At 36.7% G+C, this 15,023-nt stretch overlaps 1 protein-coding gene across 1 annotated transcript; it reads left to right on the plus strand.

Annotated features, from left to right (window-relative positions):
* Nucleotides 1–1,259: 1,259 nt before the first annotated feature.
* On the plus strand, nucleotides 1,260–5,276 carry LOC133717061 (serine carboxypeptidase-like 40). Its single transcript, XM_062143688.1, has 7 exons — nucleotides 1,260–1,831; nucleotides 2,824–2,931; nucleotides 3,020–3,294; nucleotides 4,059–4,319; nucleotides 4,412–4,623; nucleotides 4,759–4,864; nucleotides 4,972–5,276. The coding sequence occupies exons 1-7, from the start codon at nucleotides 1,444–1,446 to the stop codon at nucleotides 5,128–5,130; spliced, it is 1,509 nt and encodes a 502-aa protein (XP_061999672.1). The 5' UTR covers nucleotides 1,260–1,443; the 3' UTR covers nucleotides 5,131–5,276.
* The last annotated feature ends 9,747 nt before the right edge of the window (nucleotides 5,277–15,023 follow it).

Here is a 15,023-nt window from a genome sequence, read left to right on the forward strand (position 1 = left end):
TTGCATATTTGACGTGATGATCACTCTTGGCTGTTGAAATTGCTGACCGAAAAGTTGAGAGCAGTTTAACAATTACAGTTACTGATATCTCTCCGGGTATAATTGATTCATTCATTCATGCATGGGAACTTGGTGGATAGGATTGAAATTGAACTGCCACTAGCTAGCTTCTGCAATAATATATGAAATCGATCGATCCCCGCAACTAAATGGTGATATGTACGTAGTTGTTTAACCTTTTGGGTGGCGCCGGTTCTTTCACGTGGGCAAATCAATTATAAAAGTACTGTTTTCAATTGGAGTTGTACTTAATTATCTTTTCAACGTGAATATTTAACTGAGAAGTATAATGTGCCGATGTAAAAATATCAAAAAGACAAATAGCAAGAAACATAGCAAGATGCATAGCCGCATCTATCATGTCGGTAACCCAAAGCAGCCGCCATCAAGAAACCACTAGACTACTAGAGACCTGTTTCCCGGATCAAGAGCACTCCTAGCTAGCTACGCCGAGTGACACTCATCGGCAAGCCAAAGAGAACAAGGTATAACAACTCACGGGTTGAAAGGAAGAGAGCGACGTACTTTAGGAGAACGCCGGACATGCAACACGAGAAGGAGAGACCTGTGTGCAATCTAAGGAGATTGACGGACAAAATTCTAGATTTAGGGTTCACCGTCACCAGAAAAGAGAGAGAGAGAGAGATCTCACTCTCATTTTTTTGAGTACAGAAGAGTTAAAATCTTGTTTTGTTTACCTAATGGAGTTGTGAGAAAATTATTTTTGAGGGATGGAATTTACAAGATTCTTTTACAGTGTTTCCCTAAGAATACCATAATGTGCATATTTTCTATGATTAAGAGTGATTAGCAAGAGAGAGCTAGTAGGTATACCTACTAGAACCACATATTCTTTTTACTAACAAGACAACAAAGCAAACGGTCTATCAATTAATTTTCGAGTCTCATCCCATATTAATTAAATTGCTATGGTCATTTCGAACTCTGACAAAGTTTTAGATTGACAAGCTAATCATGACAAAGAAAACTAACTAATGATAATAAATTTCTATAATAGTGAAGAATTCAAAGAATAAGTTTCCTTAGAAGCCGGACCTTCTAGCTATAAGCTATTGGGTTTGTACTTTGTAGCTTATTCCTTGTCAGGTTGGATCCGTTCTCATTATATATATGAATTGCATGTGTGCTGTTAAATGAACCAAGCACTCCGAAACACTACTCACATGGTATAACATGATTGTTCCACAGTCTTTGTGGAAAATGTCCCTATATAAAAATGAAGTGACCTCTCATACACTCTCGACCATTGGATTTTAAGTAGGAACCCCTCCACATTTCAAAACAATCATTCTTCGTTGGATTCCAAACCCCATAAGAGTCTAAGCCTCTTTCTTTTCCTTCAAAAAGTACTAATTGTTTAGAATGAATATTCCCAAGCCTTTTTTGGTTCTTCTCTCTTCCTTTCTCATTCTTTCTTGCTTCTCCATAGCTCAAATCCATGGGAGCAAGCATTCACAAGCGCTTTCTCAGCTGTACAAGTCCAAGCTGAATTCCGAAAGTGCAGGCATCGACACGAAGCCATTCGAGGCGATTCTTCATGCGAACGCAACCAGCATTCATCCCCAAGAAGGGTTGAAGGAGAAAGATCGGATCAAAAGCTTGCCTGGACAACCCAAGGTGAAGTTCAGTCAGTATGGTGGGTATGTTACTGTGGATAAAAAAGCAGGTCGTGCACTTTTTTACTACTTTGCTGAAGCTGACAATCAGCAGGCCAAGGATTCTTTGCCTCTTCTTCTATGGCTCAATGGAGGTAATTTATCACATCCTACTTTCTAAATTTCCAATGTGCGTGTCAATGTCACCAGCTCAACTGGTGCTGTTATAGTTTGTTTGAACTTGATATAGTTTTTTTTGTTTTTTTTGGTGAATCTATAATGAAATAAATGAAAATTTTGATCATTCTGGTGTCATGCTAGCTTCTACTCTCTCTTTTTTGTAGTAGGAAACACATCTTTGCATGATGGTTCCAAAACTATGTTAGGCTGGAGGTGATTATAAAAAGAAGAATAGCAGTTTTGTGACAAATACTATATTTATTCATCAATTATTAATTGATGGCGCAAAACAACTAACTATTAGTTACTTCGTTGCTTGCTTTACAAACCTGCATCAATTATTATACATGTGACTCTGATTTGGCATCCGAGAACTCTTACTGATGATGCCCGCGAGCGACTGTGAACTGTTGATGCTTGATCATATTATAAGATAATCAACGATTGACAATCGGTTATACGTAGATAGTTTACTGTATACACATTTGATCATATCATGCCTCTTTCCCAGATGGCTTCCTGCCACCTCGATCTTTTTTCGATATCCGGACTCAAATCCCAGAATTTAATCTTATAGAGGATATCTCGGCGTTCATATTGTAGTTATAAATCTTTTTGTTGAAAACTCTAATTTAAAAACGAACGTTGAGAAAAGTTCTTTGATATATTGATAACATGCAACTCAAATCATTTACACGCACATGTTGTGGTCAAACAGTTAAACACATATTTAATCTACCCATAGGCCTAATTTACAATGGTTTTATTTGTTGCCTTTTCTCATTTCTATCATTACTATTATAATCTGTACAAAAAAAAAAAATTCTGCTTTACAACAGTCCTAATATTTTCACGCTTCCTCACCGCTTGAGTAAACCTCAAGAGCTTACTCTAATCAACTAAATTCACAAAATTGAGAAATTTTGATATGGAGCAATACTCATTGTTGATGATGTATATCTTACAGGACCTGGATGTTCCTCTCTTGCCTATGGAGCAATGCTTGAGCTCGGACCATTCCGTATCCATAGCGATGGCAAAACCCTTTACAGAAATAGATTTTCATGGAACTATGGTACTAACTGATCTAATACAATTGATCACATTTTCGAACTAATTCATAGTTTCGAGACAACTAATCTTAATTCTTTTTTCCTGTTCAGCTGCAAATGTTTTGTTCCTTGAGTCTCCTGCTGGTGTGGGTTTTTCATACTCTAACATAACATCAGATTATGATAAAAGTGGGGACAGAAGAACAGCTGCAGATAATTATGTGTTCTTAGTGAATTGGTTGGAGAGGTTTCCTGAATATAAGGGGAGGGAGTTCTATATTGCTGGTGAAAGCTATGCAGGGCACTATGTACCTCAACTTGCACAGACTATCCTCCACCACAACAAGAAGGCTAATAGAACCATCATCAACCTCAAGGGCATAAATGTAAGTCCCTCTCTTTCTTTCTTTCTCTAAAATAGGATTCTCTTGGTAGTTAGAATTTAGACTTGATCTGGTGCCATGTTCTTGGATTCTTGGTAGTTAGTGAAAGGCATAAAGGCTATGGAGAGCTTGCTTTGGTCCCTCTAGGCAATTGGAATATCATGCTTTGGTCCCTCTAGGCAATTTTGCCCAACTGCCCATTACCCTTTTACTCTTGGTCATCTGTCCTTTTCTTCATTTCTCTTTCTGGTTCCAATTACTGCACATGCTATGGGCTGACCCACTAGTTTGTTTTTTTTGGGCTGTCATGATGTGATCCCCATTTCCCTAAAGTCATAATCTCAGAGCCCAAGTGGCCTTTGGTTAATTGAGTTTGCCTTTAGAAGGTGCGAGATCACTGGGATGTGCACATGCATTAGCAGCATTACTATTGTTTTTGATTTTGTTAAAGAGTAAAGCTTTGCCTTACAACATAGAATGTCAAGAATTGTCATCCATTGCTAATTGGTTTTGAGTGTGATATTCTAATTTTCTACATATCTTACATCTTTATGTGCGAGAGTTTTAATCTGAGGCCATGTGCCGAGAACACAAAAAAATTTCTTATGCCTCACTAAAACATGGTAAAGGCACTGGGTAAATAATAGCTAAGTAGTTGATAATTCTAACTAATAAGTTACAACTGAACAGAGATCTCCATATTGCATTATTGCAAACACCAACTATCCCACTTCTTGCCTACAAATTTTGTTTGTTATATGATGCAGATTGGGAATGCAGTGATTAATGATGAAACTGATACAAGAGGGATGTATGACTACCTTGCTTCCCATGCTCTCATTTCCGATGAAATTGCAAATCAAGTCCAAAAATACTGTGACTTGTCACCCAATGCCACTACTCAACCCAAAGAGTGCGATGACGCTTCTGCTGCTATTGAGAAGGCTACCTATTTCATTAATATCTATAACATCTATGCCCCCTCATGTGCCTCTTCCAATCTCACTGTCCAACCCAAAAAGTCTTCAGTAAGTTCAACCATCCCAATCTAAGTAGACGCAACTCTTCCTATATTAATTTTCTACCGGCTAATTATGAACTGTGCTACTTTGTGGTGCAGATACTGAAATTTGATCCGTGTAGCGAGAACTATGCGTATGCTTATTTGAATCGGCCTGATGTTCAAGAAGCTCTCCACGCTAATGTCACTAAACTCACACATGACTGGGAACCATGTAGTGATGTAATCACACACTGGGCAGATAGCCCATCAACCATACTACCCCTTTTACAAGAGTTTATGGATAATGGACTTCGAGTCTGGATTTTTAGGTAGACTTTCAACTTCTTCACTTCCTCTTAATTCATCTAACAAACTGTTCTCTGTAATTTCAGTATTTGCAAGAAATGTGACTGAATCATGTGAAATCTAGCTAATACCAATTCATACAAACATAACTATTGCAGTGGCGATATCGATGGAAGGGTTCCAGTCACTTCAACAAAGTATTCTCTTGAGAAGATGAATCTACCAATCAAGACCGAATGGCACGCTTGGTTCCTTAGCGGACAAGTAATTAATTAACTTCTCTGTTGTGCAGCATTGTGTTTATACAAATATCCCTTTAAAAACATCATTTGGTTCAGTTAATTTGAATATTGTACTGTGTTGTGCAACAGGTTGGTGGTTACACACAAGTGTATGAAGGAGACATAACACTTGCCACAGTGAGGGAGGCAGGGCATCAAGTCCCAAGCTACCAGCCTGCTAGGGCACTTTCACTCATCAAGCACTTCCTTGATGGCACACCTCTTCCTGATACTAAAAGATATAATTAAGAAAAACGAGAAGACAGTAGAATTCCATTTCTTAGCTTTCAGAATATCATTGCCTTGTTAATAATTTTTTTATCCACACAAGGTTATTCAGTACTCATCTAAAATTTCATTCAGTAAAAAGTCTAAAGTGCCCATTGTCTTTTTAACATATGAGCATTGATCTTTTCATGGTGAATGTATCAAAAATTACGAAACCATCTATAAAGAGAATTACCGACTTTGCAAGTATAGCAAACTCTCGTTCCATTTCTCAAGGATTTGATCCCACACCATTCACACGATGTCTAAGCAAACTCAGAAGGAAAATTTGAAGATTTAAAGTTGAAAAAGGGAATGAAAATACTAAGGGCTTGTCCTGTAACGTTTTTAAAAATGATTTTTCAAAAATCGATTTTGAAAATGAAAACGAGAAAACAAGATTGGATTTTTGAGATTCGAAAATGTGTCCAGTAGTTTATTCCGAAAACAATTTTCAAAAACGAGAACAGCAAAAACACGTCTGGTACTACCGTATGAAAATACAAAAAACAATGAAAATGTATTCGGTTGTAGTGTTTTTAAAATCTCAATTTTCAATATTTAGTTTAGAACTCAATTTTATTATAATTTTTATAGCACAAGTATAATATCATATAATAAAAACAATATATAGTCACAAAAGAAGTGTCATTATCAAATTATTCATCAAAGAGTGAATAACAATATTATTCATACAAAGAAACAAATACTCAACATCCTTATAAAAAAAAAAAAATACTCAATATCCTAATGAACTACTAATGACTGACTCAATGAAATGTGCATTATACTAATCAAGTTTCTCGCGGAATAAAATCTCTCCACAAAACTGCTGTGATCCTATCCCTGGTAGTGTTCATTATTGCAATGTTTGCTGCAGTCATATCCATATCTAGTACCGGCCTGTCTTCTGTATCAAATATCATGTCTTCTACATCAAATTCTTCAAATAACCTATCACGTTGAGCTTCTTTTCGAATAAAGTTATGTAAAACACAACAAGCAATGAGAATTAGTCTTTGCCTTCGTGGAGGGTAATTAGGCATGACCTTTAAAATTGGAAACCGACTTTTCAGCACGCCAAAACACCGCTCTATGACATTACGTAATGAGGAATGTCTATAATTAAACAACTCCATGGAACCTTTTGGTGCATTGCGAGGTCCCCTATAATCACGTAAATGATATCGCATCCCTCGATAAGATGCCAGAAATCCCGGCATGTTTGAATATCCAGAATCCACAACATAGTAATATCCTGTTCAGATTTTTTTGTTACTTGATTGTTAGATTAATGCAAGCAATAATAAAAATAATGATAAAAATAATCGATACCTTTATCTGGATGAGTCACTACATCTAAGAATACTCTTGCATCGTTAGCAGTTCCTTCCCATCCAGTGTAGACAAAAGTGAACATCATATCAAAAGAGCATGCACACATGACGTTTGGAGTAATCAGGACCTTCCTTCCACGATATGATGTTTGTTTTTGAGCTGGTGCCCATGCAGCAACATGAGTGCCATCAATTGCACCAATACATTTCTGCAAGATGAATATATATATAACTAACATAATAAGTAACACAATAAGGTTACAATAATAAATTTGATTGCAACGAAGAGCTTAATAATTTACCTCGAAATATGGATAAAACTTTCTTTTGTTCAAAATTTCAGGAGGTGTCTATAAATATTTCTTCCCTTTTGTTGGACCAGTCAGCTGTTTCCTTTTCATTATCATCATCAACATTCTTATTCTTGGCAGAGGCTATCACCTTTTTTTTTTTGAGGGGCCATCTACTAGAAAGAAAGAGAGGAAAATAATATCTTAAAGGTATTACAAGTATTCGTTGGTTTTGTGTAACTATACATCTAAATTCTACACTAAGTTTGGTAAGCTATAAGCTATAAAAAAAAAAAAAAATTAGAAAAGCTTTTGTAGTATAAGTTAGAGAGTGGCAGATATTACCACTTATATATGCAAGCATCAGTTCAGTCAATAACATAATATATATAGATTCATGATTGCAGATCATGATCAAGCTTGACATCAGCATAACCCTACTTCATAATTTAAAGATCTTCATATAATAGACCAAACAAATACACATAAAACCTACGGGATTCATGATTACAAATTATGGTCAAGCTAAGCATCAGTATAACCCAGCTTCACATGCAATTTAAAGACCTTCATATAATAGACCAAACAAGTGCAAAGAAAACCAAACGGCAGGGGAAAAAAAATCTGTACAACACAAGTCAAATTATAAGAACAAAGCATAACCAAATTGAATGGAGATCAACACTGTCAATCGATAAACCTTAAACCCAAAAACATAAACCCTAGAAAGCAAGACATAAACCCTAAAACATAAATCCTAAAACATAATTAAACCCTAATACATAAAACTCAAATCTGTTTTTTCTAGAAAGCAAACAGATTTGAATACAAAACTCATAGAGATTCTTATAAGAGCTTCAATTGATTACTTAAGAAATACATACCGTAGCAAGACAACGATAGCGTTAGCTCCTCTAGTTCAAATCGTTCTCTGCATGTATATAAAAAAAAAATCACAAGTAATTAATATAAAAGGATTTTTGATGAAGACTATTGGTGATGGAAGAAGAGAGCAACGAGAGAAGATGGCGACTAGAGATGAGAGAGAGACCTGAGAAGAAGACGTGAGAATATGGAAGAAGAGAGCACGCTCTTTTTTTTCTTTGTTTTGGAAAATATATCTTCGTGTTTTCTAAAATATGAGAATGAAAAGGTGAAAACGTCTATTTGTCGTTTTCCTGTTTTACGAGTAAAATAAAAAATTATTTTCAATTTTTATTTTCTGCATTTTTGAAAACAGACCAACGAACGCATTTTCAAGCCATTTTCATTTTATAAAATAAAAAAGATGACTTGAAAACGTTACCGAACGCCACCTAAATATTTCAACTTTTGCAAATTGGTTATTACAAATTGGAGAAGGTCGTATATGTTCAATTAATGATGAGAATGATAGAGATGCATCTTGGGTTGAAATTCCAAGTGATTTACTTATTTATACTTATACAAATCCAATAGAAGCAATTTTTCTTGCAACTTATTCAGATTTTACCATCAATTACAATGACTTTAACTATTTAAAAGAACGTGCAATTGTTACACCACGAAATGCAACAGTTCGAGATATAAATGATTACGCTATAAACTTATTACCAGGTGACAAAACAACTTATTTAAGTGCAGACAATATTGTATTGAATTCTAGAAATAATGAAAATATGAAGCTTTTATATCTGATAGAATTTTTGAATAAACTTGAATTTAATGGATTACCACCACATGAATTAATTTTGAAAATAGGAATGCCTATCATGTTATTAAGAAATTTAAATCAAGTTTCTGGCTTATGTAATGGTACAAGATTAATAGTAACAAAATTATTTGATCGATTAATAGAAGCAAAAATATTAACAGGAGACACCATAGGTCAAAAAGTTTTTAGACCTAGAATTGTTCTTTTTTTTTTTTAAGCAAGGAAGTTAGCCCTTTATTGATACCAAAATAATTACAAAGAAGAGAAATCAGCTGCTACTGCAGCCATAAGAAAACTGGGAGCTGAAAAATAAAAGGGAGAATTTTTCGAACAGTACCTGAACTAAAGGTCACTGTGAATTAACGTTCCTCACTTTATACTAATTACACTTTGGTACCTGGACTATAAATCCCGACCCGCTTTTGGTACATGTCGTTAATAACTCCGTTAACCTTATGTCATTTTTCATTTTTTAAAGGGTATTTTGGTATTCTCTCTCTCTCTCTCTCTCACTCACCATATCACCATCACAAGCACTATGCCTTCTCTTTCTTCCTACAGCCACCCACCTCTCCCTTTTCTTCTCTTCCATCGCCCACCTCACCATCATCTGCCCCTTTCTCGTTCCTCTCTCTCTCTCTCTCTGCCTGCAACCAGCAACCGACAATCTCCAGAAAATACCAGAAATCAAATGCTCCTATGTTCTTCATGTTCATCTAAGCCAAAGAACTTGAGCTGAACAAACCAATCACAAAATACACTACTAATTCAAAAACACCATAACACATTCACCAAAACACAAACCACTCTTCCAAAACTAAAACCCAATACACATTCACTCACTGTGCACAAAACCATCATCAAAATCAACACCAAAAAAATCTAACTGGGAGTAACAAAAGACTGAAGCTTTTAACAACCCAAAACGCCGTCGTAGCAAGCGGACGAGTAGGATCGAGCTCGCCGCGGTTCTTGCTTGGAAGTAGCAAAAAGTTCCAGTTTTCTCCTTGTCTTTGTCGCGTCGCCGCATCTCGAGAAACAGAGTGAGCTCTTCGTCTCTGTCCCTGGCATTGACCACCTTCCCAAAGCTTCTTTCTATTTCAGTCTAATCAATCCAAGCAAGCAATCAATACAGAGGTAGGAGAAGAGGACTCGAGCTCCTTAATTATTCGGTGAGCTAGAATTTCAGAATGCCGGTAAGCTAATTTCACACCGGAACCGCCTCGATCCTCACCGATTTGCTTCTGCTCTTCCTCACCACCGTGAACTGATGGGACCCTCGAACTCACGGCGGCGATGGCAACATATAAATCAAGATCAGAAACCTTGAAAACCAAGACCCACAATCAATCAAGCAAGAAAAACCCTAAGAAATTGAGTATGCAAAATTTGGGATTCACCTTTTGAGAATTGACTGTGAATCAGCGGTTTTCGCCGGCGCCTGAGATTTCTTAAACGAAGCAGTGCATGTGGCCCCTGGGACGTTGTCTTGGTTCACAGAAACCATCGCCGTCTGAGATCTCAGAGAGAGAGAAGAGAAAGAGATGGGAGAGAGGGTTGAGGGTTGGGTTTAAAACACTGCGGGTTTGGGTTGGTGACAGACCTCTTCACCTGCTCATCTTCGACCCATGGTTTTCCGACCCAGAAAACCAATGCCAAGAAATTTTATTTTATTTTTTATTTAAAAGAAAAATAGACTTTCCAAAGGTGGATCTACGGTCAAGATCGCACCATTAATTTTTTTTTTATTAAAAAAAATTAACTTTTTATAGGTGAATAGTCAAGTGACAACTTTACCCTTCAAAATATGTGAGGTGGCATGCCAACTAACGGAGTTATTGACAGCGTGTACCAAAAGTGGGTCGGGATTTATAGTCCAGGTACCAAAATGTAATTAGTGTAAAGTGAGGAACGTTAATTCACAGTGACCTTTAGTTCAGGTACTGTTTAAAAAATTCTCCCAAAATAAAAAGTATCTTGAACTAAATCATGCCCATGTGCAGCGAGCAAGTGAGCTACCATATTAGCCTTCCGACCAATGTAGACTATCCTCATACTACCTACATCCTCTAACATAAAGTTCAGATCGTCATATAAACGACCAAGTGCAGATGTATTGGTGACTGAAGGCGAGCTAAGTTGCCGCTGAATCGCCAAAGCATCTGTTTCCAAAATAGCCGGACTGAAGCCATGTTCAGCTGCAAACCGAACAGCATGTAAGCATGCCTGCACCTTAGCATGTTCCGCGGAGAGTAATCCCCCCAATCGGCCTGCTCCTCCTCCTAGCATAGCTCCATTTGAATCTCTGACCACAAAACCAAACCCCCCAGTTGTAGATCCATGGAAGAAAGAACCATCCACGTTAATTTTACACATACCTACTGGGGGAGCCGCCCATGTAGCCACCCTACCTCTGCGAGTATTATTAGTCTGAGGCTTGGAGTTGTGAAAACGAAACTCCTCAAGTCGAGACACCGACTTGATGATCACGTCACATGCCCTGCTAGTCATAACCTCCCAAGCCCGAGAATTCCTCTCCCTCCAAATACTCCACAGCAGGCAAAACAATTCACCCAAATCATTTAGGGATAATCTGCTTGCGCAATAGCTCAACCAAAATAATAGACTCAAATTGTCTTATTGTGGATGAAAACAAACCTGTTGCAAAACCCCATTCTGCTGCAACACCTCCTATGTATAAGGACAATCCCTACAAATATGCAGGGTAGATTCCTCCCCTGACCACACAACAAACAAACTTGGGAGTCTAGTTCAACTCTCCTCGAAGCTAGTCGTTCTAGAGAAGGTAATATATTATGACACAAGGTTTTTGTCACAAGGTTTTTTCCCCTCAGCTTTATAATTTGTGGTTGGCAGCTGGCTTGCTTACTTTCATGGAAATTTGGAAGGCGCGAAATAGACTCAGGTTTGATAATCGATCTCCAATTTTTTCTACACTGTGTTGTTCAATTATGGCATGGCTTCGGCAATTTGGTTATCTTGTTCCTGGTTACTATAAGGGCGTCGATTTCCGACTTCTATCTTCCCTTGGGGTGTGCCCCAAGCCCCGTAAAGCGCCCAAGATTCAACGTGTCCTATGGCATCCCCCCCTCTTTCCTTGGGTTAAAGTTAACATTGATGGTTTGGCGAAAGGTAATCCTGGTCCTGCAGCTTGTGGGGGAGTCTTTCGTGATGCATCTGGGGTTTATTTAGGGAGTTTTTGCCAACTGCTTGGTTGCAATTCATCCTTTTATGCTGAACTTTGTGCTGTTATTGTGTCTATTGAAGTTGTTTTCACTAGAGGTTTGATTTCTCTGTGGTTGGAAAGCAATTCCATTAGTGTGCTAGCATCTCTTTCCTCCAATTCTTTCTCTCCTCCATGGGACTTGAGAGTTAGATGGCAAAACTGTCTGAAGAACATTCAACAAATGCAATTTCGTAGCACTCATATTTTTAGGGAAGGGAATGCAGCAGCAGATAAGATGGCAAATTTAGGTGTTTCAAAACACTCATTTACTTGGTATCCCACCCCTTCTGCAGAGCTTCACAGGTACTTGCAAGCTGATTATTTGGGACTCCCAAATTATCGTTTTACATTATGATAATTTGTTGCTTTTTCAAAGCTTACAAATAGCATGATGAAGGATGTCATTATGGTTGCTGAGATGATTACGTTGGTTTGTCGTTATTGCCCACGTCTTCTCAGAGGCTTTTATTCCCAGGAAGTTGTGCGCAAAGTTAGCCACATGACCATCTACATGAAGGTGCAAGAGAAATTCTGGCATATTTCGAGCGTCATTTTTTTCAATTCTGTGGCTGTTTTTCTTCTTTTAGATTTGTTCATGAGGGGGAAGTTTCCCTTTCTCTTCTCTTTCGCTTTAACTGTAACTTTTTACCTCTCTTGGACGATGTATTTTTTCTTCTTTTTTATTAATAAATTGAGTTGGGGGACGGGCGGTAGGTTCCCAGAGTGGGGCAAACCCTTCACCTTCGGGTTTGAGGGTGGGACTTGTTCCCTACATTGTCTGTCTCCGAGGAACTAATATCGCCTAATCCCTTTCTCTTAAAAAAAATAAAAAATAAAAAAAAATATTATGACACACCTTCCAGATGAAAATCTTGGCTGCATTAGGAATCATCACTTTCCAGAGCTTCTTCCAAAACCCACCATTCACCATCAATTCAAACAGGCTACGACTTGGTGAAGCGGAGAAAGAAAATCTATAAGCCGACCTAACGGAAAACTGACCATTACGTTCCAGTTTCCAAATTAGTTTGTCAGAGAGCACTCTCGAACCTAGAATTGTTCTTACTGCATCTGAAAATAAATGGCCATTTATTTTTAAAAGGCGACAATTTCCGATAAGACCATGTTATGCTATGACTATTAATAAAAGTCAAGGTCAATCACTAAATCAAGTTGGCATATATTTAACGGAACCTGTTTTTACTCATAGACAATTATATGTTGTACTTTCAAGAGTTACATCAAGAAATGGATTGAAAAATTTGATAAACAACAACAACAATATACCAAATAAATATACTAAAAATATAGTTTATAAAGATGTATTGCTAAATTTATAAATAGAAAAAAAAAACAAAATTATGATACGAAGCTAAAATTTGATATATTTCAATTTTTTATTTACAAAAATTCAATTATTTTCTGAGTTATAAATACTTCACATTTTTTTGAAATTCTAAAGCATCTTATGATTTGAACTAACAAATAAAACCAAATACTGAAAGTGTACATATTTTACATCTCTAACATACAATTTTTTTTTTTATGACACTCTAACATACGTATTATGAATGTGCACAAATTCCATGTGACACAATTGATTATAAATAAAATAAACAATTGATAAAAGTCAAGACAAAATGTAAGTATTTTGGGCTTTTCACCATTCAATACATGATTTCCCTTTGTCACAAGGAAACCGGAGCGTCAAGGAAACAAAGAGAAAAGATCATAGGATCGGATCTTGAAGAAAAGATTAGGCCAAATTAAGTCATTGATCTTGAGTTTAATATGTTTTGATTCCATATCTTTTTGATGCTTTTTGATTGATATGCTTTTCAGTCAATTTCATTCAATAATCTTTTATGCATTAAACAGGTTTTCAACATGCATATCAATTTGAGATCTTGGTTAGGAAAGTTTCGATTGTACATTCAAAACATGTTTTAAACCTTTCTATATTTTTCTTAATTAATTATTAAGAAAAGATTTGATTGAGGGGGAGAGTTTCTCCCTTATAAAAGGTTTCTAAACAAAAGTTAGGGTTGGGGTTTTTGAATGCATAAAATCGCTCTAAATTGAACTACTAGAGATGCTCATTTTGTTTTTCTGAAAAAACCCTCTTTATGTGTTTCATGTATTTCATTGCAAAATCATTCATATTTATTCTCAAGATCGTGACTTAATTGAGAAAAAGAAAGGTTGAAGGTTGATGATCTAGAATGTTGTATTAGGAGTTAGAACAGTTGAAAAACAAGTTAGCATGTGTTGCTAAGTGATAGTGTTTGTTAAGAACAACACTACTTGTATTCTGTAAACCCTAGTGATTCATATTGGATTGCATTTTCGTGTTGGCTACGTTAAAAGCCAAGCAGTGAAGTTTCCTCAGTGGAGAGGTTTATACTGCGTTAGCAAATCTCCGTGTTATGCATCGCATTTATTTTGAATAAATTCCTATACATAAAGTTATTTCAAATATTTGTTCCATCTGGTATTTTCAATTGGCATCAGAGCGGGTTCTAGAACTTTCTAGTGATCCCAGGAAAGATGGAACATTCACATGATAGGGCTGCTGACGGATCTATAAACAGTCCTCCATGGTTCGAGGGTGGATGTGAAAAATATACTCAGTGGAAAATCTACATGAAATCATATCTCTATGCTCAAGATGAACATGTGTGGAATATTGTAGAAAATGGTTGGACTATACCTATGGTAAAAGCAAAAGGAGAAAGCTCCTCCACTGCCACTCCCAAACCAAGGAAGGATTGGACTGAGGAAGAAGTTCGTGATTTGCAAGCAGATTTCAAGGCTAAGAACAGTATTTTCACAGCCCTATCTGAATGAGAAAAATTGAGAATCAGTCACTGTGACACTGCCAAGCAAGCATGGGATCTTCTACAGACTACGTATGAAGGAAATAAGAAGGTACGTGCTCAGAAACTGCAAGCACTGATATTTGAATTTGAAACCATGACTATGGGAGATGATGAAACCATGGATGATTTTCATGGTAGAATTCTTAAAATCTCTGGTCAGTGTCGTAGTCTGGGAGCACCTTTTGATGAAGATAAGATAGTTAAAAAGATACTCAGGGCTCTGCCAGAAAAATTTCATTCAAAAGTCACTAGTGATAGGAGCATTTTAATGTGGTATTTTAATAGTTAATTCCTCACATTTTGCTTAGTTAATTCCTTAACGAATCGATTTTTAACTTAATTTCTATTTTTTTAGGTACATTGGAGTAGATGATGATGAAATGAGCATTAGGTCCATAATTACCTATAAATGATGGAGAAAAATGGAAA

The sequence above is a fragment of the Rosa rugosa genome, chromosome 6, assembly GCF_958449725.1.
Source record: "Rosa rugosa chromosome 6, drRosRugo1.1, whole genome shotgun sequence".
In the NCBI taxonomy this organism is placed as follows: domain Eukaryota; kingdom Viridiplantae; phylum Streptophyta; class Magnoliopsida; order Rosales; family Rosaceae; genus Rosa; species Rosa rugosa.